Below are 23053 nucleotides of genomic sequence, written 5' to 3'. Positions count from 1 at the left end.
GAAGCGAATTGCCTCATGTCGATAAATATGCCAAGCACGCCGATTTCGGGATATGCTGTGACGCAGTTCCAGAGGCAGTCGTTGCATGAGTGCCGATGTTCGCTTTGTGGAATCTTGGCATTGTTTACCAGAGGTCTGGATTTGTTGGACAAGGTAGATTGCATTGTTAGTTGCGGTTGCTGTTTGTGGAGAGTGCAGGCTGCGGGGTGGCCTGGTCAGGAGGGCGTGTTGGAATCTTGGAAAGAGCGGAGCTCCAGAGTCGTGAAGAGACGGAAGCATGCTCGGTTCGGGCTGAAGACGGAGAAGTCGAGGTCGTGGTTGCGTGCTGTGTCGTCTCACCGTAGGCCGAATATGGGAGGGAGTATTACGGCTCCTCTGGACGTAGTAACGCGCTTCGTGGCGCAGACTTTCGACTGTCGTCTCGGACTGGACGTCGCAGCAGTTGAGAGCGGAAGACTGTATGGGATTCGTGATGGTACGTGCGATGTTGTAGACCATTGCTGGAGGATTCGTGGGAAGTGTGGTGATTTCTGTTCAAGTCAGCCTTCCGTCTCTTGTATTATGACGCAATGCAGCCATCTTCAAGCTCATCACGTCGCCGTGGAAGCCTCTCATATGAACTCGAAGCTTTGTGGAATGTCTTTGCACATTGTCATCGTGAGCATGATGTCCTTTTGGGTTTTAGTGTCTTATGCATTTCCATGACTCAGAAACAAAGCCGTATATCTGACAGCCTGACAAGTTTCCTTTCTACGCCATCGCCCTTGCGGCAGCAAAGATGGCCCGCTCTCAGACACCCATAGTCCTACTCGCGTCCTCTTGCTGCCTTGCACTGCCGCCCAAAAGTGACCCCCCGTCGCCGTTTGCGCTCCCGAATGCATGTCGTGTGGTTCCATCGCAGGGTAGTCGTTGCGGCTGGTCGTATCTATATCGAGGACGGGTAAAGCATGATGCGAACCATGGCGCCGAACGACTTGGATGGCAGGTTGTGTCTGAATTGTGCCCTCACCACACCGGAGTTGCCTGTTAGATCCTTATCAGTATACCTGACCACACCTCGACTCGCTCGCACATCTCCTACGCACCGTGTGTCCGCGTGACCTTGCCCCAGATGACACGGATCTTAGATCCTCTAACCTCCTTCTTGGCGCGGTAGACGTATGCGATGCGCTTGCCCAGGTAGAAAGATGCGGCCTTTGGGTCGTCGACGCCCTCAACCTTGATGAGCGATGTGTTTGGGTTGGTGGTGCGCTTGCCCCTCTGGTACGAAAGGTGCTTGCCCCTGTGAGTATTCAGTCAGTACGACTGTCCGTGGGTGTATTCCAATGCCACCGCCGCTATTTGTTTCCCGAGTTTGAGACAGCGGAGCGGAGGGCGTTCGAGCAGCGGTGGCGAGGGCGGTACTGACTTGACGTAAAGACGGTGACCCTGTGATTCGGACATGTTGGCGGTGTTCTGGGTGGGCTCGCTGGGTGTTTTGTCGTCGCTATCGTCCGCAGAAGTCGGGAGATGCGCTGCGTCGTTAATTCGATTTTGCCAAGTGTGGGAGAGTCGGCAACATCCGGTGCTCGTTCAAGCTAGCGTAGACGGCACGCGGCAGTAGCCGTCACAGTCGTCAGGCATCAAGGCCGTCACCACAATTTTCTTGAATTTCTGACTCGGTCTTTGTGAGACGGAGAAGCTGGTCATGTCCATGACCCCCAACGTGCTACCGGAGATGTTGGACACCCCAATGGCACGAATGCAGTGCCGCATATGCATGCAGTTGCTCGCCATTCACTTGATGGAAGCGTCGCTCCTGCTCCAAGCAGGGCACCATTGGGGCAAAAAAATATTTGCGCTGCTATCATCAGGTCCGCGGATAAGCAGAGAACACCCGTTGTGTCGCACCTGGCATTGCTCGTACGATACAGTCGACGGCTGCGAAAATTGGCTACATTGGGATGGTATCTGTGGTATAGCACCAATCCGATACCCACGTTTCCTTGTGCTGCAAACCAGCAACGCGAGACGCAGCTGCATCGGTAGTGATTCGGCCTGCTCTGCACCTTTTAACGTCTGCTCGGTAATCAACGGGGGTGAGTGATTAGTGCGCGAAGCACAGAAGCCTCGCTGCCATTACGGTGTCACTGCGAAGCCGGATGGAAGCGCATGCTCGCGCAAGAGGCTATCAGCATCTAGTCGAGGCAGAGCACGAATGATGCGCGTCGGGACATTTCCCGGAGAGCGAGATCCGGCCGCTGTGAGTGATGTGCTGTGGTAATGTGCTGTGCCTGTGACGGTGACGGACTTTGCGGCTCATTCTCCAGCGCGTGTGAGACGGCTATCGTTCTGGCCTTGGAGCTGGTAATTGCTGAGCAAGCATCCGCCCGCCTTGTCCGGATACGAAAACAGCAGCAGCAGGTAGAAGACATTCACTCGCGTTTCGTGCATCTCCACAGAGCAGAGTGGCATTGTCCGTTGCCGCGCAGGAGTGCATTGCGTATCGCCACCGAGCGGCCGTGAGCAATCGCCTTGACATCACCGTCTCAGCAGCCGTGATCGCGGGCAGGGACTTAGCCTTACACTCAGCCAGCCTGTGGACCCCACCACACCACACGTCAACCTCGAAGCATTGCTCAACAAATCTTTCTGATCATCCTCCTACTCATTGTCAGCAGACTCCCCCTCTGCTCTGACAATCTCCCTTCACCGCACCTCTACCCTACTGCACTCACCCACCACACCGACGACATGGCGAGCACGGTGATCCACCGCGAGGAGGAGCAGAACGCCGGGTAAGTCCAACAATTCGGTGAAACTTTGCTGCCAGCTCCGACAACGTGGGAGCTCGTCGCGTTGAATGCGCATCGAGCGACATTGGTTTGCGAAATGTGCATTTGGCCGAAATGCAGCTCCCCGCACTCTTCCGTTGTTGTCGGTGTGGAACACCACGCACTTGAGGACTCGGCTGACATGCGGGTGCTTGCAGCACGATGGAGCTCAAGGAGAACACCGTCATTATCGTCCTTGGCGCGTCCGGTGATCTCGCAAAGAAGAAGACCTTTCCCGCACTCTTTGGCCTGTTCAGAAATGGCTTCCTGCCTCGCGATGTCAAGATCGTCGGCTACGCTCGAACGAAGATGGATCACACCGAATACTTGAAGCGAGTCAAGTCACATATCAAAACTCCAACAAAAGAGATGGAGCAGCAATTGGACGAATTCTCCAAGTTCACCACCTACGTGAGCGGGCAGTACGACAAGGATGAGAGCTTCCAGGAGCTCGAGAAGCATCTGCAAGAGCTGGAGAAGGGTCAGAAGGAGACCAACCGCGTGTTCTACATGGCATTGCCTCCTTCCGTCTTCATTCCCGTCTCCGAACACTTGAAGCGCAACAACTACCCCAAGACTGGTATCGCACGCATCATCATTGAGAAGCCATTCGGAAAGGACCTTGCGTCATCGCGCGAGCTTGACCAGGCTCTGCGACCTAACTGGAAGGAGGAGGAAATCTTCCGTATTGATCACTACCTTGGAAAGGAGATGGTCAAGAACATCCTGATCTTGCGCTTCGGAAACGAGTTCTTTGGAGCAACATGGAACCGCAACCACATCGATAACGTGCAAATCACCTTCAAGGAGCCATTTGGCACCGAGGGACGTGGTGGCTACTTTGACGAGTTCGGCATCATTCGCGATGTCATGCAAAACCACTTGCTCCAGATCTTGACCCTGCTCGCCATGGAGCGCCCAATTTCCTTCTCCGCTGAAGATATCCGAAACGAAAAGGTGCGCGTACTCCGCGGTATGCCTGCCATTGAGCCAAAGAACGTCATCATTGGCCAGTATGAAAAGTCGCTGGACGGCTCCAAGCCAGGCTACAAGGAGGACGACACCGTGCCTAAGGAGTCGCGATGCCCCACCTTTGCATCCATGGTCGCCTACATCAAGAACGAGCGCTGGGATGGTGTTCCATTCATCCTCAAGGCAGGAAAGGCTCTGAACGAGCAAAAGACAGAAGTCCGCATTCAATTCAAGGATGTCACGTCTGGTATCTTCAAGGACATCCCGCGTAACGAGCTGGTGATCCGAGTGCAGCCAAACGAGAGCATCTATATCAAGATGAACAGCAAGCTGCCTGGTCTCAGCATGCAGACGGTTGTCACTGAGCTGGATCTCACCTACCGACGACGATTCTCTGATCTTAAGATCCCAGAGGCATACGAGAGCTTGATCCTCGACTCACTCAAGGGCGATCACTCCAACTTTGTGCGTGACGATGAGCTTGATGCTTCATGGCGCATCTTCACTCCTCTCCTGCACTACCTCGATGACAACAAGGAGATTATTCCAATGGGTTACCCATACGGTAAGTTCAATCAGAGCCACGAACGAATAACAATAGCTGACCGATTTTGCAGGCTCCCGCGGCCCAGCTGTCCTCGACGACTTCACCTCCTCATACGGCTACAAATTCGCCGACGCTGCAGGATACCAGTGGCCACAGCACCAGATTGAGCCTAACAAGCTCTAGATGAGAGCTTGGTCGCAGCAGTACTTTTACAAAAGCGTACAATGCATCGTATTAGCGGGGCACGATATAGAACTGGTTTACATCCTCGCCCAGTGAAGAGATGAAACTTCAGAAGACGGAAATGGATAAATGGAATCTAGATACGAGACAGACGAATGGGTAGGCGAGCAATGCGTCCTAAGGATCACCTGACGGAAATTTTACCAAACGAAAGCTTTCATCATTGCGAAGGCGCTAGGACATGGAGAGAGACGGGTGCTCTTACGCCTGGTTGCGGACACAATCTGATGTTCTATAGACAAAGGTTGGTTCGATGGTGAGGGGTTTCTATCGCTGTAGACGCCCAACGTACTCGGAACCGTATGACCAAACACGCATGAAAGGCCATCACTACTCATCTGACTCCATTCGAGCTCTTTCCTCTTCCCAATCAATACAACTCTCTGGCACTTCACCCGTAATTCTAAAACTACTGCTTTCGCCTTGCTCGGGCATTATTGCGTGTGGAGTTGTTGGAGAAGTGACTCCACTCGGTCTGGGACCCCCAATTCCTTCCTCTCGCTCTTCGGCCACGTTGCTTCTGTCCGACATCTCGGCTTCCTCCACATCACTTTCTTCATGCTCTCTCAAATCCTTCAACGTCTCTCGATAATCAACGAATTCCTGCATAATCAAAACAATTCCTAATTCTGTTTGTCTCTGTTCTACAGCATTTTGTCTCTCGGTTTCGAGATTCGAGCCTTGGAAGCCTGGCGGAAAACCTGGAGTGTTTGGGAGGAGGCGAATGAGACCGTAGTTATTGGAGCTGTGGTTGAATTCGTAGAGGCAGCCGCCGGAGAGGTGGGTTGTTGTTGGGGAGGTGAGGAGGGTTTTTGTGGCAGAGGAGGAGGAGTGGGAAGGTGGTGCGTTTGGAGTTTGCACGGGTTCGGTTGGGGGAGGAGAGGGGAATTTGGAGCTGTATTCGGAGAGGAAGATGGGGATGTTGGCGTGGGTGAAGGGTGTAGTCTGGGATGGTGCGGCGAGTTAGTTGCTTTGTTTTTGCGGGTTTGTGTCTTGTGATGACTAGTGACTGACCAAGTCGTTCGATGATTCTGTTTGTGAAGTTGAGAAGGTTGTGTTCCAGGTGTATTTTGTGAACTATTTGCCATGTTAGCAAAGTGTTTTTTTGCCCCGTTTGGCAGGCGTGCCTCACTGTCCAGAAGTCTATCCGCTCAGACTGCTCCCTTGTACGCAGATACTCGAAGATCTGCCTATCGCGGGACCCATCATTGTCGGCTCCATAGGCAATAGGCAGAATACGTTGTCCTCTTGTCTGATTCTTGAGATGCATGTATTTCTTCACGTCTCGGACGACAGCCGCGATGACGAGTGTGCAGTCTCTGGAAGCCTCGTCGCTCATTGATGAATTGATCAGTCGATTAGCGACAAAGGCACCCAGCGTATTTGGGAAAGATGCCATAAGATCGATTGTTCTGAAATAGGATTGCACATTCTCAGCATTATAAGAGCCATATGGGTCGAAACGATTGATGCCTCTTAGAAGTGGATAGGCCTGTGTGAGAACATATATGCCTGCGTCTTCGAGCAATTTCATGGCTTGTGCATGCGGTTTAGAGGACTCGATCTTGTAGACGAGAATGGTGTTTACACCCAGTTCTTTGAACAGTGCAACATCGTGCCGGAGCCTTGGAAGTTCTTCATCTGTGATAGGGTCATATGGTTGCCGGTCAAGAGCGTTGTCTTGATACACTACACCGCGCACGATGAACTTGGTGTGTGATCAGTGGAAGTGGCAATTTGTTGAAAGACTTCGGCCTTACGCGTTTCTGTCCTTGCCATAAGTAGCGACCACGGATAGTGATAGGTTGCAGAGGAGCACTCATTCTTGTGCGACACTCGCGATTGCAAATTCGCCGAGTGCTGGTATGGCACGGAAAGACGATAGCTTCCAGCTTCCTGGCAAGCTAGAAGTTGGCACATTGTGAGGTGGCCTTACAGGTGTAGCAATGATCTGCACTGCTCTAAGGTTGTTTTGTGAATGCCTCAGCAATCCTACTGCCAAGGTCGTTTAGCAGCACGACTGTGGACATGAGCTGAAGTAATTGGAGTTGATCTACCAACGGCGTCCAACAATCGTTGTGTGTCATCCGTTGCCGAGTCGGCAGTCTTCTGTCGAGGCAGTACAACAGCACCAAGGACAGATGCGGAGCCCATCGTGCTCTGGTTTAGCTCTCACATGTAATGCGCAGCCATGTCACTTGAGTTGACCTACCGATAGCGAAACTATATCAGAGGTGCCGTGTTCATGCATGAGCGCAAAGTCCGGAAAAGCTCGCCCGCCCAACATGACGAATCGGGAAGTAGGCAAGGTAGAATTCGCAGAACTGGTTTGGAGACACTCTACACATCGACGTGTGGAGAGGATGCTCCGGTGTGTCCAGCGTAGGAGACACTGGTCCGGCTCAACCGACCAGCAGAGCGAGATGGCAATGGTGAAGTCAATCCAAGATGCAGCAGCGGCGCTGCTTTGCTCCTGCCAGGCTCATCGCTGTTGATACAGATCGTGATGCGGACGCGGTAACGTTGCGATGAAAGTTTTTCACTTGTGAAACGCGCCGACGGGGTTCATGGGTGGAATCTAGCAGTCTTCAATGGTGCGGCGTCGTGGTTACGAACGAGTACCGTGCGTCCGGCAGCTGTGCAGTCTGGTTGCGGGAGGGAGTGATATGCGCGACGTGGTCAAATCGGCTGGAGTCCGCGTTGTGGCCAGCGGGTGCGTTTCAAGACGCCGAGCGGTGGGAGATGTGCCGACAAGCACGCCATATCCGTTCCAGCACCGTGACATTGATGGATGTCGTCGCCGTCGGAGAGCTTTTGTGTTGTCAGCGGCTCGCCCAAGCTCCTGCCCCTGCAGATCTGGGTTTGTGGGTTGTGCAGCGGATGCATGATCTGGCAGATCAGCGTCATGCCTGCAGGAGGTGTGCATGCATAGGGCTGGCCTCCGCCGGTGAAGATAACGCAGAGGAGTGAGCTGTGCTGTAGACCATCAAGGAAAGCGCACCGAAGCTGCGGGAAACGGGGTAATACACATGCACAAACAGTCACCAGCAGCGCACGAACAACGACGGCGGTTTGACGACAAAGCGCGCGCGCAGCACGACGACTCCCTGGCTCCCCGCGCGAGATTTGGGCTTGGTCGTTTGCGTCGGGAGACTCGTGCCGCGGGGACATTGATGGACGGCGGCCATACCTGGACAACAATATCAAGCCCAACGCTGCGCCCGTCCGTCGATGCGCGCACGTCTGCTGGCCTGTGTTCCGCTGACTGCAACCGTCACCACCGCCCTCGACTTCGCTGCCCGCTGTGCAATTGACAAGTCGCCGCTGCTCGCCACTCACACTTGTGCCGCCGTCTTTCGTCAGCAGCATCCGCCATTCCATCAACGCCTGTCCTCTTCCACCGCCTTTCGTTGTAGCACGCCATCCCCCAGGCCTACTTCTCCTCTCCCTCAACACCAGCGCGCGTCCATTGCCAACACATCATCCATCATGAACGCAGACAATGTTCTGCGCAGTCGCCCAGAGGGCACGCGACGCTTGGCCGACAACCTCGAGAAGCCATTGCTAGATGATCGATCGTACAGAGTCATTGAGCTGCCCAACAAGCTCGAGGCATTGCTTATCCATGATCCCGACACAGACAAGGCTTCGGCCGCGATGGACGTCAATGTCGGCAGTCTTTCAGATCCGGAAGAGATGCAAGGAATGGCGCATGCTGTCGAGCATCTGCTGTTCATGGGCACTGAGAAGGTGAGCACATCTCTCGGCAACGGAGTGCTTCTGAACTAATCTGGTCTTGCACAGTACCCTGGGGAGAACGACTACAACTCATTCCTTACCAAATACGGCGGCATGAGCAATGCCTTCACAGCAGGCACCGACACCAACTACTACTTCGAGCTTTCAGCCTCGTCCACATCGAACAGTCCCAAATCGTCAGCAAACACGAGTCGATCGAGCTTGCTAACAGTACCCAAGGGCCAAGCACCTCTGTATGGCGCCCTCGATCGGTTCGCGCAATTCTTCATCAAACCCTTGTTCAGAGAGGACTGTCTGGAGCGAGAGCTACGAGCGGTGGACTCAGAGAACAAGAAGAACCTGCAAGCGGACAATTGGCGAATGATGCAGTTGGCAAAGAGCACGGCAGCGAAGCAACATCCATACCATCTGTTCTCAACAGGCAACTACAAAATCCTACACGATGATCCCATCGCGAGAGGCGTCAAAATCCGCGACGAGTTCATCAAATTCTACCAAAAGAACTATTCCGCAAATCGAATGAAACTATGTGTGTTGGGGAGGGAGGGCCTAGACGAGCTCCAGCAGTGGGTAGAGGAGCTCTTTTCCGATATTCCAAACCAGGACTTGCCAAAGCTACGATGGGACGACGTGCCAGTGCTCACAGAAAAGGAGCTGTGCACACAGACCTTTGCCAAGCCAGTCATGGACCAGCGTATGTTGGATCTCTCTTTCCCATACCCAGATGAGGAGAATCTATACGAATCAATGCCTGGTCGCTATCTGGGCCACCTAATAGGCCACGAGGGTCCGGGCAGTATCCTGGCTTATTTGAAGGCAAAGGGCTGGGTATCGGAGCTCAGTGCAGGTCCCTCGCCAATCTGCCCGGGGACTGCGTTCTTCTCGATCGGCCTTAGATTGACTTCACAAGGTCTGGTACACTATCGAGAGATCATCAAGACCATCTTTCAATACATTGCCATGATCAAAGAGCAGCCTCCGCAAGAGTGGATCACTCAGGAGACCGCGAAGCTCGCTGAAATCGACTTTAAATTCAAGCAAAAGATTCCCGCATCGCGTACTACTAGCCATATGAGTGGAGTTATGCACAAGCCTCTGCCACGTGAATGGCTGTTGAGCGGGCAGCATTTGGTTCGAAAGCACGATCCGGAGGCCATCTTGAGAGGCTTGAACGCACTTCGACCTGACAACTTCCGATTCACAATGTCTGCGCAAGACTTTACAGGGGATATGGCCAAATTCGATCAGAAGGAGCAATGGTATGGCACTGAGCACACCATTCAGAAAATTCCAAGCGACTTCCTGCAAGAGCTCGAGGCCGTGTCGAAACAATCGAGGCCAGCCGAGCTGCACCTGCCTGCAAAGAACGAGTTCATTCCACAGCGCTTGGACGTTGAGAAGAAGGATATCATCTCGACTGCACTCTCGCCCACTTTGATTCGGAATGATGGCAATGTGCGTCTATGGTGGAAGAAGGACGACACGTTCTGGGTGCCCAAAGCCAATGTCTACGTTTACTTGCGCAGCCCAATGGGCTACATGAGCGCATACACTGCTGTGCTCTCCACTTTCTTCAAAGAGCTTGTCGATGACAGTCTCACAGAGTACGCTTACGACGCCGAGCTGGCTGGTCTGGCTTACGGCTTAATACGAACTGCCAACGCGTTCGAGGTCTCGGTTGGTGGCTACAACGACAAGATGCATGTGCTTCTTGAGAAAGTCCTGGTCACAATGCGCGATCTCGAAGTCAAGGATGACCGGTTCGAGATCATCAAGGAACGCATGGCCCGCACGTACCAGAATTTTGAGCTGCAAGAGCCATTCAGGCAGATTGGTCGCTACACCCAACTCTTGTCCCGAGACCGCGCCTTCAGCCAAGCAGATCTCCTGGCAGAATTGCCTAACGTCAGTGCCGACGATGTGCGCAACTTCATCCCTACTTTGATGCGCCAGATGCATATCGAGATCCTCGCCCATGGCAACCTCTACAAGGAAGATGCACTTCGTATGGCAGACCTCGTTGAGAAGACGCTCAAGCCTCATCCATTGCCTCCCACGCAATGGGAGACGCAGCGCTACATCAACCTGCCAGAGGGATCCAATTTTGCGTGGAAGAAGACTCTCAAGAACCCAGACAACGTGAATCACTGCCTCGATTACTGCATCTATGTGGGCGATGCGAGCAATCGTCAAACACGCGCCAAAACACTGTTACTTGACCAGGTGCTTCACGAGCCTGTCTTCGACACACTGCGAACCAAAGAGCAGTTGGGATACATTGTCAATGGCTCGATGATGATCGTTGGCAACGCTGCCGTGTTCCGCATCCTCATCCAGAGTGAGAAGGATTGCGAGTACCTGTTGAAACGCTCTGACCTCTTCCTGGAGGAGTTTGAGACGGCCATCAAAGAGATGTCAGATACAGAGTTCGAGGAGCATAGGGTTGGTGTCATCAACAAACGCCTCGAAAAGTTGAAGAACTTGTCTCAGGAAAGCGGACGCCTATGGCACCACGTCCTTTCTGAGGTTTTCGATTTCGAGCTCGTCTACCGCGATGTCGAAGTCCTCGAGACGTTGACCAAGGAAGATATGGTCGACTTCTATATGACACGGTTCAGCCCTAGCTCTGCCGTTCGCTCGACCTTTGCCACTCAATTGGTCGCCCAGTCATCTCCCGAAGAGATTGCTGCTAAGACCACAGATGCCGAGAAGAGTGAAAAGTTGGCTGATCAAATCATCGCCTTGCTCTCCGGAATCGGTCTCCAATGCGAAGCTGAAGACCGGACGAAGCTTGTGGAGAACCTGGGCAAGACCGACATTTCCAAGGGAGATGTTCCAGCTACAATCAAAGCCATTGGCACATGGCTCGCGGCTGTTGGACTCGACGAGGAGAGTACCAAGGTCGTGCTTGCACAAGGCGAACAGGCTCTGCCGCAGCTTTTCCCGGCTGCTGGTGTTGTTGCTCCTACACACGATGCTGAGCAGACTAATGGCACGACCGAAACGAACGGCACAAATGGAGTTGTGAAGGAGATCAAGAGAGTTCTTGTGGAGGATGTGAAGGGCTGGAAGGCTAGCTTGCCGCTTGCTGCTAACCCGAAGCCTGTGAAGGACCTTTCGGAGTTTGAGGAATTGGAGTCGAAGCTTTAAATGCACTTTGAAAATCAATTCGAGATGCTAGAGCAGAGTTAGAGGGCTCAGGCGCGAAGCTGAAGAGGGGAGGTGGTGTAGGTTATATTCGCAGCGAGGCGTTGTAGGATATCTCTTTCTTCGCTCTGCTAAGAGTTGATCGTGATCGAGGTAGAGGGTGGTCTCGATCAGCGAAGAGGTTGAGCTATGAAGTAGCTCGTTATGACATGATGTTTTAATGACAACATTTGCAAGACTGTGCTGCGACGAATGTCGGCCTACCGGCACTATTGTTCGAAGACTTCTGACGATGCAGCTGTCACTGCCCATATTGCTCCCACGCGCCCATGCCTTCACCCATCTTGCTCATGATCTACATCTTCTTCTCCGCTCCTTTTTTCTCCGTCTCCGTCATCATCTTCAAGCTTGTGATGGAAAACCATCTGACTTAGACCACAGATATCACGAATAATTTTCGTTTCCTCCATACACCCCGAGCCCGCCACGGAAGTGAAGGGTGGAATTCCTGGAGGAGAATCCTCAGGAATGTGGATTCTGTTGAGATGCAATCCGGGGACGTTCTTGAAGGCAATGGCTAAATTTATGGCTGCCCATGTATTCGTGAGTTCGAGCTGCGTGTATTCATGGAGGTCGGTGGGGATAGCTGGGTATGCTGTGGCGAGTGCGAGGGCGAAGCCGACGTCGGGGGAGGTTAAGATGGGAAGGCTTGCGGTCGACTTTTGACAAGATGGTTCGTCTTCTGCCCAATGGCAGATTCTGTTATGGTGGGTTGCGAACCAGTCGAGTGTGCGCTGTGAGAGATGCCATTCGATTGTTAAGCTGGGGATGAGTGAGGTGTGTTTGGGGCCGATGAGTTGGAGCCATTTAGGAAGCCAGTGCCAGCTGTCGCTTGCGATTGTGGCTACGAACGCGTTTTTGGTGAAGAAGATGGGAGATGCTTCGATGCAGGTTGTGCGGCATACGCGGAGCAGTGCTGATTCCGCGGCGATGTTCGATCGCCTTATATTGCTGTTTGGGGCGTTGCTGGATTGACCATCGTCCGGTCCGGGCCAGACGTGATGATAGATGAGCAGTCGAAGTTCGGGGGAGAGCTCCAAGAATGGAGCAAATTGGTCTGCTGACTGCATGATGCTGGCGTGTTGCCGTGTTGCTGTTCGAGTGTACATAGGAAATACACTTGTCTGTGGTAGAGGCAGGTCATTGCCAGGACCTCAGTCGACGTGTGGGCAGGAACTGGTCTGCTGTAGCTCCTGCAACGCAACTCCCCGAATTGTGTCTTTGCCAGGAGTGGAAAGAACGCTGCTGTCAACGCTGGTAGGGTGATGCCCTCGTGTACGTGGAGAGATTGAGAAACCAATTGCCATGATACATGTATCCAGCATGTCGATGAATGTCCTATCTACAGATTGACCCGGAGGGACTCGCGATCCAGGTAGCCTTCAATATTTGTCGTTCCGCAGCTACGATTATGCGTCACTCGTTCAACGTCTTGCCGATCCATGCGCATGTGGAATAGAGAAAGGACAACCAGTATTGAATCATTTTGCGGAATCTTGGGGAAGAAAAAGCGTGCAGCGACTGTTTCAGAGCCAGTCACAACATAGAATTGGCACCATTAGATGGTGTCGGGAGTTGGGGTCGAAGTTTAAAGTCTTTGTATCGTCTTGACAGAGTTCATCGAATGGTTATGAGCAAGGCGTATGCCCAAGGTCGACTTCTCAATGAGGGAATGCACCCTGCAACTTGTGTCTTCCTCTACGAGTCTGATACCTGCAAGACTGCATCGAAGCAGCACACGCTCTGCTGGAAACAAAGGGCCGAATCTTGGTAGTTGCTGGTAGACGCTTCGAATACTCGAGAAGTGGGGTGTTCGGCTGAAGGGTCGGCATAAGAAGCACTGCGCAGCTTGTGTATCTGCGGCCATACCGAGGAGAGTATCCCGAGTGGGAACTTCTTACGGCGCAAGGTCGCCTTGCCTTGTATCATGTTTGATGATGTTCAGTGTCGCAGATCTGCTCGCAGTATGGGCTGGAGCAAAGAGCATGTCCGTGTCAAGACGACCCGTTCAAGATGCATTTCCCATGTTCACATCTCCGGCAGTGGCCTGAGCGCTGCTGCTTGCTTCACCCTCTTGCACATCCTCGACATCTTCCTCGGACGGCTGACCTTCCTCTCCAGCTCTTTCGACCTCTTTCCCACCAGCCTCGAGCAGGTACTGAACCACATCGTTCTTGTCCGCGCGCTCTGCCTCGAACATGGCCAGATGTCCAGCTGCATTCTTCTGCCACATGTCTGCGCCTGCCGCAATCAAAAGCTTCACAATATTCAAATGTCCATTGTAAGCAGCCCAGTGAAGCGGGGTATTTCCTTCCTTATTGCCATGGTTCACGAACGAGGCTGGCGTACCCTCTGCTGCACCCAATTGCGAGAGCAGGCTCGGAAGGAGTTCAGCTAGTCCATTTGCTGAGCAGAAATGTAGCACAGTGTTGCCGCTCTCGGGATCAATCGCTGCCTCTAGAACATCTTTTGCCGAGCAAGAGTACTTCTGACTCAGTTCTGTGATCGTCTGCTGCAAGTCTTGTACTTCGTTCGCCCGAGTGAAATACAGCAGATCGTCGACCTCGTCGAAAGTGAGCGCTGGTGGACCGGAGGAATGCATTTTGGACGTTGCGTTCTCGAAGCAAATCACACTCCATGTAAAGTCAGCGCTACTTCCTCCAACTTTAACTTTTCATTGCCAAGAATCGATAGAGAGATTAGATTAGGTTCTTTCCGCGTGATCGGCTGTACCTGCATATCCCGTCGCCACTAGCCACACCTCCTTGGAAAACATCGTACGAGAGGGTACCATTGCAATGTCGCTGGCTTCATGATCCCGTTTCCTCGCGTCCTGGACCAATCCCCAAGACTGCGAATCAGCAAAGCAACATCATGACATTTCGCAATCGCTCTGCGAAGGAGCAGCCGAAAGCGAATGGCCAGGCGAAGGCCAATGCCAAGTCACCCGACAGCCGTACAGATTATTCTCGATGGCGACTGAAAGACGACCGAGGACGGCAGACATGGCATTACCTACAATCAGATGAAGAAATCAAGCAATGGCCGCAGACGATTGCGGATAAATGGCATTTGGGCCTTGACACTGTAAGTGCGACTCTGCCATGTACGTAACTACCCAGACCTGACAGACTTCACAGGGGTTGCCGGATCTCCCAAAGGCGAAAACACCTCTCCAAGCTGCGGAAAATGGACTGCGATTCTTCTCGAAACTACAACTAGAGCCAGGAAACTGGGCTTGTGAATATGGAGGACCGATGTTCTTGCTTCCTGGAATTATCATCACCCTCTATGTTACTGATATGCCATTGACACAACCGGAGCAAATTGAAGTCGTGCGCTATCTGTTCAACATGCAGAATGTTGGATCAAAGAATGGTGGCGACGGTGGCTGGGGATTGCACATTGAAGGCGACTCCTCGGTCTTTGGAACGGCGATGAACTATACCTGTTTGCGAATACTCGGTGTTCCGGCCAATGAACCACGTATGGTGAAGGCTCGACGATGCCTTCATGATATGGGCGGCGCAGTATACGGACCCCACTGGAGTAAGTTCTGGTTCTCGGTCCTCGGTGTCATGAAATGGGACATTGTCAATCCTGTGCCTCCAGAGCTCTGGCTCCTGCCAGACTGGGTGCCAATCGCCCCTTGGCGCTGGTGGATCCACATGCGCATGGTCTTCCTACCAATGGGCTATCTGTGGTCTAAGAAATGGACATATCCCAGAGCAGACTCAGATCCATTGATCAAGGAATTACGGGAAGAGCTATTCACGACGCCTTACCACGAGATAGACTTCGCTAGTCATCGAAACTCCATCAGCGTCAAAGATAACTACCATCCCAAGACATGGGTCTTGAATCTCATCAATTGGCTCCTTGTCTGGATATGGATTCCTTTCCTGCGGACCGACGCTCTGATCAAGAAGGCTGAAGATTGGGTCTGGCATCTTATCCAGATTGAAGGTGCAAACACTGATCAGGGCGACCTGGCACCTGTTAGCGCTCCGATGGACACATTGTGCTGCTACGTTGCAGAGGGTCCGGACGCGGAGTCCGTCCTGAGGCATCGTGATCGACTGCAGGACTACTTTTTCATCAGTAAAGACGGCATGATGGCAGACGGCACCAACGGCGTACAGGTGTGGGATACAGCATTCGCGATACAAGCGGTGGTTGATGCTGGTCTGGAGCAGAAGCCGGAGTACCACAACCTCCTACTCAAAGGTCTAGAGTTCCTGGAAGACCACCAGTTTCTTGAACACGTTGTTGGCTACGAGGACTCATCTGTTTACTCGGATCCTCCCACCCAAGCAACATCAGCCGAAGTTGGCTGGCGGCATCCTCGTCGTGGCGCGTGGGGTTTCAGCACCCGCTCGCAGGGCTACGTTGTTTCTGACTGCACAGCGGAAGCTGTCAAGGCGACCATGGCGTTGCAGTCCACGGTGGACCCGAAGGATGGTCGCACTAGTTTGTTCCCGACTCTCCTGAGCGAGAAGCGTCTCAAGTGGGCTGTTGACATCCTTCTCACCATGCAGAACAGCGATGGTTCCTGCAGCTCGTACGAACCCACGCGAGGCAGCACAAAGATGGAGTACCTCAATGCAGCTGAGGTCTTCGGGCGCATCATGGTCGAATACCCATACCCGGAATGCACAACTGCATGTGTCACGGCGCTCGAGCGCTTCCGAAAGGACTACCCAGATTATCGTGCTGCGGAGATTAAGAAATTCGTGTCTCGTGCTGTCGATTGGATCCGACGCGACCAAGCTCCGGATGGATCTTGGTACGGCAGCTGGGGAATCTGCTTTTCGTATGCTGGATGGTTTGCGCTGGAGAGTCTGAAGACTCAAGGTGAGACATACGAAAACAGTGAGCGGGTCAGGCGAGCCTGTCATTTCTTCCTCGATCGCCAAGAGGCAGACGGTGGTTGGGGCGAATCGTACAAGAGCTGTGAGACCGTTACATGGTGTCGGCATCCTGATGGCTCGCAAGTCGTGCAGACGGCTTGGGTAAGTGCTGCATCTGTGCGTGCGTAAAGTGGCGTGCAACTGACTGTTGACAGGTCGTCATTGCTTTGATCGAGGCTGGCTATCCAGATCGTGATCCCATCGACCGCGCGGTGAAGCTCATCATGAGCAGGCAGCAACCCAATGGCGAGTGGTTGCAGGAGGGTATTGAGGGCGTGTTCAACAAGAGTTGGTGAGACTTTCCGTCCCAGAATACGGTTCGTCCGCCACGCTAACATCCGGGTTCACAGCATGATCTCCTATCCAAACTACAAATTCATCTTCCCGATCAAGGCGCTGGGCATGTATAGCAGACATTTCGGCGACACTGCATTGAATGGATCAGTATAGAACCCAGGGGTCAGGACCGCTGGGCAGGTTCACAGCACCCGAGAGCGATGCTCGAACACATCGTACATAAGGTACCTCCTAATAATATGCGCCACCGCATGCCAGCACTGCGTCGACCACAGCGCAGGTACATTCGTATCGGCTGGTGCAGTGTTCATCGATTCAGCTGATGGAAGCCTGCAGCAGAAGCAGCCAAGATTGGGCCACTATGCGCCGGCCTGTCTCTCGCAATGGGAGTGGTGACTGTTGGGTCGCGGTGCAGCGCGCGTGTAACGGTCGGCTCTGCACGTGGAACCGCTCACTCCGGCACCACGAGCGCTCGGTGGCGCTGCATGGATGCTGCGTGGGCTGTGGGTTTGTCTTGTGACTGTGGAACTTGATGGTCGTGGGTAAAGGGCCGAACGGACAGGCGCATGATCATTTCATGGCTAGGGGAGACGACGCGCATTGTTCGTGCCTGGGCTCGCCTGGCGATGTTGCTGCTGCCGTAACGTGATGTATAGAGTGAGATGTGAGGTCAGTTCTCCGGCAGCGAGTAGTCCAACGGGCGGCTCAACCGTGCCGCAACGCTGTTGAAGCGAACTGCCGCGCGAGCGTTGGTCTAATGATTAGTCCCACATAATCACGTTTCAATTTGCAGGGGGCCCGCCGAGGACCTGCGCGGCGGCGGAGGAGCTCGCAGCGCTGACCGGACGGCGGCGGCGCTGGCAGCCCGGCGCAGCGGTGGTACGGGCGGGTGACGAGCAGCAGCGCATGCGGCGCGGTGACGATGGTGCCGGGCGTCGTCGTGTCGCTGGCAGCGGATGGGAGATGCTGGCTCATGCGCGGCGAACCCTGGTCGCTAGTGCATTCAATCCTAAACACAGCTCCTCCTTCGCGTGCTGCAATTTCTCCCCCGTTCCACCCCTTCCCGCCGAGGCAGCGTGTGCACCAGCGCTGCTATCTCCGCGTACGTCGAGATAGAGCTCAGCACGCTCGCTCTGGTCTGCCTCGCCGTCCGCCAGCGTCTGCATTATTCGTGGGCGTGTATTCTGTCCCAGCAAGCTATCGGACCTTCCTGCCTCCACCCTAGCTCGAGCAGCTGACCCGTCTCGACATCACCACGCCGCGTGCTGAGCTCGCCCTCCACCCTCCTTCTCGCCCCAAGATCCGCACGGCGTTCGGCGTTCCGGGTCTCACTCGTCTGGTTCAGGCAGAGCGCCAGGAGCCTAGCTCTTTTATCGTTCATTGGGATTATTGTCCACGTGGGAGAAGACTCAGTTGAGACGGAGAACGAGCAGGACACACATCGGGAACCATGGCGACACCAACACAGCAGCAGCCGTACGGCGGGAACCCGTATCCCACACCGGCCTCCAGCACCGGCGGAGGAGCTTCCGCACAGCAACAGCCTCCCTACCAGCCTGAGAGCAGAGCTTCCCAGTCCGCTCCGGCCCCATATCAACAGCAGCCGCCGCAACAGCAGCAGCAGCAGCCACCCGCGCAAACGCCCTTTGAGAAATACTGCGTCATCCACATCGCCACCACGTGTGACGAGCATGGAGTATATGTCACCAAGGACAGTGCCGAGGTCATTGAAATTGGCTGGGTGGTAGTTGATGCTCAGAATCCCGAGCGCGAGGTACGTCAACGATGTTTCGGCAAGTGCTGCTGGGCCCCTCGACACGCAGCAGCATGGCACGGGCTGCCGAAGGCGTCTGTGGAACGAGACACTGCCAATATATACAGCTTGGACCAGTTACTAATAAAACCTCCTATCGCAGTTGCACCGCCAGTCCGTGCTCGTTCGCCCTGTCAACACTCCTATTACTCCTCTATGTACTTCTCTGACGACCCTCACCTGGGAGCATGTGAAGAACGCTGGCACTTTCCGCGACGCCATCACCACCTTCGATCAATTCGCCCAGGAGCATCTTGTGCCGAAGGACGCCGGCCCTAGTGCCGCACCAACATTCGCCTTCGTTACCCTTACCCCATGGGATTTGCGTGTTCAGCTTCCGCGTGAGGCACGCGACAAGAACGTCGTCTTGCCCGCTTACCTACAACATCCAGTGCTCTTCGGCCTGCGTCAAGAGTACCAGACATTCCAATCACACCATCCTGAAACACTTGCATTCAGCTCCTCCAGCCTATCGAGCATTTGCGCTGGTCTTGAAGTGGAAGAGGTCAGGTCCTCGGGCAAAGTCACCGGAGGTCTACCATTCCACCTGCAAGCGCTCGCTCCATCATCTCCTCGCCGTGCACTAGAAGAATCTCTGACGCTCACTCGCTGTCTCAACTCCTTGCTCAAGAAGTCTCGACCCTCCGCTACGAACCCACAAGGAAACCCAGATATCCTGTCAAGACCGCTCGACGCACGAAGCGACGTCCGCGCTTTCCTGGGCGAAAGGAGCAAAGTACTGCACCTGAGCGGTCTGCCTCACGACACAACACAAAGTGAGCTCGAAAGTTGGTTCACACAGTACGGCGGTCGTCCAATTGCCTTTTGGACCCTGCGAACCCCGGAAGGCGGCAAGCCCAGCGGAAGCGGTTTCGTTGTTTTTGGCAGTCACGAAGAGGTATGTTTAGCTCGCTCTTTGCTTGTATGTGCAGATCCAAGTGAAGTCTGGCAACGTCGCGCGCAACGCTCGGTTTGGACCGTGCACTAAACGAAAAATTGCTCGCTGGCTTCAGTGCGTGTTTCTCTCTTCTAACATACATCAACAACGGTATCACCCACCCCAAAGACGAACATCACCACCCACCGCTTTTTGCGCTACTTTACTACCAAGCATTCTACGACCATATCTTCGACATCACTGACATCGTTTGCAACACATCAACGTCGCGTTGCAATGACGTTCAATCATCCCGCCCTGAGCGGCACGGTCTCGTTACCTTGTCTCACTGGATCTGCACCACCTTGTCGCGTGCCTTGCTTATGCAACATGCCCCGCTCAAAGACAACTACTAACACTGAATACTCTCAGGCGGCCGAAAGTCTCAGCATGAACGGACGCGCGCTTAACGATCGCGCGATCGAGGTCGCACCCTCATCAAGCAGAGTGCTGGACCGCGCTGCGCATTCACAGCCTCCTGGAGGACCTCCACTTCTTACTCCATTTCCACCTTCCAAGAACCGTCCGCGCCCGGGCGATTGGACCTGCCCAAGCTGCGGTTTCTCCAACTTTCAACGTCGCACGGCATGCTTCCGTTGCTCGTTCCCGGCTATGGGTGCCGGAGGTCCGGATCCATATAGTCAACCCTACGGTATGCAAACCCCCTTTGGCGGAGCACAGTACGGTCATCCAGGTATGATGGGCGGCGGTCACATGCACGGCGGTGGCTTTGGCGGCATGGGTGGCATGGGCGGTTCAAGCGGTCGTGGTGGAATAGTTCCTTTCCGTGCTGGTGATTGGAAGTGTGGCAACGAAGGATGTGGCTATCACAACTTTGCCAAGAACGTTTCGTGCTTGAGATGCGGCGCTTCTCGAACACAGGCAGCTGTCGTTGCTGAGAGTGGCATGACCAGCTTCCCAGGACAATCTTACGGCGGTCCTCCACAGGTTCCAATGCAGCCACCAACTGGTAGCTACGGCGGAGGAAGCCAACAATCTTTCGATGGTAGCGCATATGGTGCGATGCAAGGTCCACCCGGCGGCTTCGGTGGCCAGTCTTTCGGACCACCTTCGTCTTACAACATGCCTTCCGGCATCGCTGCACCTAGCCCATACATGGCTGGCGGCTACGGGCAGATGGCAAGCAACGGCGGCATGCAGTCTCAGGGTGGAGGCTTCGACAGCCGAGCCGAGCAAGCCTTCAACCAGGGAAACACTAGCTCGCAGGCTGGCGCCGGTGCCTACTCCAACGGTGCGTACGGACAGCCCGGAGGATATGGCAACGACGGTGCTGCGGATCCTTTCTCTTTTCTTTCGACTGGCATGGGACAGCTCGGCATCAACGAGGGCGACAACCGTCGCAATGGTGCGAGTGGGGCAAAGTCACCCCAGTAAACAACACTTGAGCAGGTTCGGGACGGGATGGATTGGTGGGCAGGTGTCGGTTTAGAGGAAGAGGACATACCAGATTGTATCAAATTCACATCGATGACATATGGGATTCGGCTGCAAAAGGGCTCGTTAGCGTCGGCGCTGGGAAGAGGTTGACGGTGAGGGTATTAGCGAGGCGTCCGTGGCCATAAGGACTTATCGACAAAAAAGGATCATCGTCAAAGCAAGTATGGCTGCATGGGTTGCAACAACAAGACAAGATGTTGGGCTTCAGAAGCATATTTCGGATCCGGGCTGGCTAGGGGGCGGTGGGAGGAGTTTTTTCCTTACAATGACAACAGCAACAACACAGCACTTTCACCCTTCTTCTATGACCTTTGCCTTTGCTTCCGGGCCGGGTCAAACTGCTTGAATTGTTGTGTCAACAAGATGGGAAAAGAGACGCTTGTTGCTGATACTGCTACCACTGCTGATTTCTTGCTTTTCGGAGAGGGGATGAGATGATGATTCATACACAGAATGAGATGTACTGTTTGTGTGGTGCGATTGCAACGGCCGATTAGAACAAGAGTGAAAGCAAGCAGAAGTCGAAGATCGAGAGCTAGCATGTAATTTGGTGGAATTGAAAAGGAGGGTAAATCGTGTGGTTTTCTCATTCTCATACTATCTTGGCTGATGGCGGGATTTTGGCTCGTCATCAGTTGTGGCTGGGTTGTGTTTTTCTTTTACCTGAATAACTCTACCCGTATTAACTATTTCGAACACAACTTGGGTCGAAGCAATGCCTTGTCTCCAGTCTGTTGCCTTTGAGGAGGATGGAGTAGAGGTGTCCCGTCTCCTCCCAACTCTCTACCGATCGCTGTCGATTATGTGCGTTGGGATGTCTCATTTCGTTCGTGTCGTGCTGATTCCATGGTGGGTGCTGCTGCTCGGCTTGGTGGCGGATGGATGAGTGGAAGCATTAGCGGTGAGGTCTTCCATTCAGACGAAGTGCTTCGACCATGTCCCGAACTTGTGCACCCATCCGTCTTATAAGCCCAACACGATGAGGATGAGGATCGGGAGGAGGCGGAGGGATGGGTGCGAACATGTTTGCTTCATGGTCGTATCCATTGAAGGGATCGTAATCGTAATCGTGATAATACGTATGCCCAGCATTCGGACATTCATGTCCATAGATCTGTTCCTCTTGTGTGTAGATTGCCCGACAGGACCAGCAGATATGGGCGCCGCAATGACACACCATGTGATCGCAGCCACCATTCTTTTCGAGCGCGTTGCCACAACTTGGACAATCTTTGATGCGATCTGAGTTCTCCTGTCGCCATTGCTGGGACTGCTCGTCCTCACGGTGTTGGCTGCATGTCTTGGGCCAGTGCACAGTTTTGCATGCTGTGCATATTCTCCTGTTGCAGTTCTTGCAGTCTTTGTAAGCAGAATGCACAGCGGCATGGTCGACAGGGCTGGGGCGATAGATGTGGCCACAGTTGGGTGTGGGACAGCAGCGGTATTCTCTGGGATGTCTTCGGATGTACACGTCGAGTGAACTTTCCAACACGCGCTCGAAAGCATCCGGAGGGAGTAACTCCTGAATCGTGGAGATCGATAGTGGTGTGCGACAATGATCGAAGTGGCCTTTGCATACGATCTTGAATTCGAGAGTCGAATTTTTGACGTTGCACATGTTCTCCAGACATTGTCGACAGTACATATGACCACACTCGGTAATGACAGGGTCGTCCGCATCAGTATAGCAGATGTTGCAGAGCCCGTGCTGTGGGTGAATCAATTCACCAAATGAGAAGGATCCGCTCAACGCGCGCAGGACCCTCTGGTATGTATCCTTACAGCTTAGGACAACGAGCTCCTTCTTGGCCTCGTCAAGTAACACACGTTCAGGGAAGGCAGTCCAGATGAGTGTATTGAATCCGCCGCACATCGTCCACCTGAAACCCTCTTCTGTGAGCTTGATGTGGCGCTTTTGGGTCCACGTAGTGACACTCGGCAGCGCGCTCAACGGTGTGCGGTCAGAGATGAGTGAGATGTTGCTCACTGTCACACCAGGTCGGAAGTGTACAACCGCACCCTTCATAGTACGAACAAATTGGTGTTGTGCTGGTCCATCTTGCTGCAGTCTGTTCTCCATTTTGAAATTGGGCTGCT

General features: G+C 53.8%; 9 protein-coding genes across 9 annotated transcripts; 4 read left to right on the top strand and 5 right to left on the bottom strand.

Annotated features, from left to right (window-relative positions):
* Positions 1-925: 925 nt before the first annotated feature.
* On the bottom strand, positions 926-1443 carry RPL33B (60S ribosomal protein eL33; the record flags this gene model as incomplete). Its single annotated transcript, XM_023602683.2, has 3 exons — positions 926-1023; positions 1086-1282; positions 1409-1443. 3 exons carry the CDS (start codon positions 1441-1443, stop codon positions 926-928), a joined length of 330 nt encoding a protein of 109 aa, XP_023450593.1.
* A 1290-nt stretch (positions 1444-2733) lies between these two features.
* Positions 2734-4515, top strand: RHO25_010405 (uncharacterized protein; the record flags this gene model as incomplete). The annotated part of the gene is made up of 3 exons (XM_023602684.2): positions 2734-2777; positions 2972-4350; positions 4403-4515. 3 exons carry the CDS (start codon positions 2734-2736, stop codon positions 4513-4515), a joined length of 1536 nt encoding a protein of 511 aa, XP_023450592.1.
* Positions 4516-4905: 390 nt separating this feature from the next.
* Positions 4906-6398, bottom strand: RHO25_010404 (uncharacterized protein; the record flags this gene model as incomplete). The annotated part of the gene is made up of 4 exons (XM_023602685.1): positions 4906-5520; positions 5590-5652; positions 5708-6283; positions 6336-6398. 4 exons carry the CDS (start codon positions 6396-6398, stop codon positions 4906-4908), a joined length of 1317 nt encoding a protein of 438 aa, XP_023450590.1.
* Positions 6399-7806: 1408 nt separating this feature from the next.
* RHO25_010403 (uncharacterized protein) lies at positions 7807-11484 on the top strand (the record flags this gene model as incomplete). Its single annotated transcript, XM_023602686.2, has 2 exons — positions 7807-8325; positions 8380-11484. 2 exons carry the CDS (start codon positions 7807-7809, stop codon positions 11482-11484), a joined length of 3624 nt encoding a protein of 1207 aa, XP_023450978.1.
* A 332-nt stretch (positions 11485-11816) lies between these two features.
* RHO25_010402 (uncharacterized protein) lies at positions 11817-12611 on the bottom strand (the record flags this gene model as incomplete). The annotated part of the gene is made up of 1 exon (XM_023602687.1): positions 11817-12611. One exon carries the CDS (start codon positions 12609-12611, stop codon positions 11817-11819), a length of 795 nt encoding a protein of 264 aa, XP_023450579.1.
* A 938-nt stretch (positions 12612-13549) lies between these two features.
* Positions 13550-14143, bottom strand: RHO25_010401 (uncharacterized protein; the record flags this gene model as incomplete). The annotated part of the gene is made up of 1 exon (XM_023602688.2): positions 13550-14143. One exon carries the CDS (start codon positions 14141-14143, stop codon positions 13550-13552), a length of 594 nt encoding a protein of 197 aa, XP_023451633.1.
* Positions 14144-14415: 272 nt separating this feature from the next.
* On the top strand, positions 14416-16901 carry ERG7A (Lanosterol synthase erg7A; the record flags this gene model as incomplete). The annotated part of the gene is made up of 4 exons (XM_023602689.2): positions 14416-14628; positions 14682-16553; positions 16607-16743; positions 16802-16901. 4 exons carry the CDS (start codon positions 14416-14418, stop codon positions 16899-16901), a joined length of 2322 nt encoding a protein of 773 aa, XP_023451632.1.
* Positions 16902-18198: 1297 nt separating this feature from the next.
* On the top strand, positions 18199-20893 carry RHO25_010399 (uncharacterized protein; the record flags this gene model as incomplete). The annotated part of the gene is made up of 3 exons (XM_023602690.2): positions 18199-18522; positions 18665-19459; positions 19871-20893. The coding sequence occupies 3 exons, from the start codon at positions 18199-18201 to the stop codon at positions 20891-20893; spliced, it is 2142 nt and encodes a 713-aa protein (XP_023451507.1).
* A 958-nt stretch (positions 20894-21851) lies between these two features.
* On the bottom strand, positions 21852-23036 carry RHO25_010398 (uncharacterized protein; the record flags this gene model as incomplete). The annotated part of the gene is made up of 1 exon (XM_023602691.1): positions 21852-23036. One exon carries the CDS (start codon positions 23034-23036, stop codon positions 21852-21854), a length of 1185 nt encoding a protein of 394 aa, XP_023451506.1.
* Positions 23037-23053: the final 17 nt, after the last annotated feature.

The sequence above is a fragment of the Cercospora beticola genome, chromosome 7 (genome assembly GCF_033473495.1).
Source record: "Cercospora beticola chromosome 7, complete sequence".
Classification (NCBI taxonomy): domain Eukaryota; kingdom Fungi; phylum Ascomycota; class Dothideomycetes; order Mycosphaerellales; family Mycosphaerellaceae; genus Cercospora; species Cercospora beticola.
Note: the sequence above shows the minus strand (reverse complement) of the source record. Positions and strands in the feature narration are given on the sequence as shown.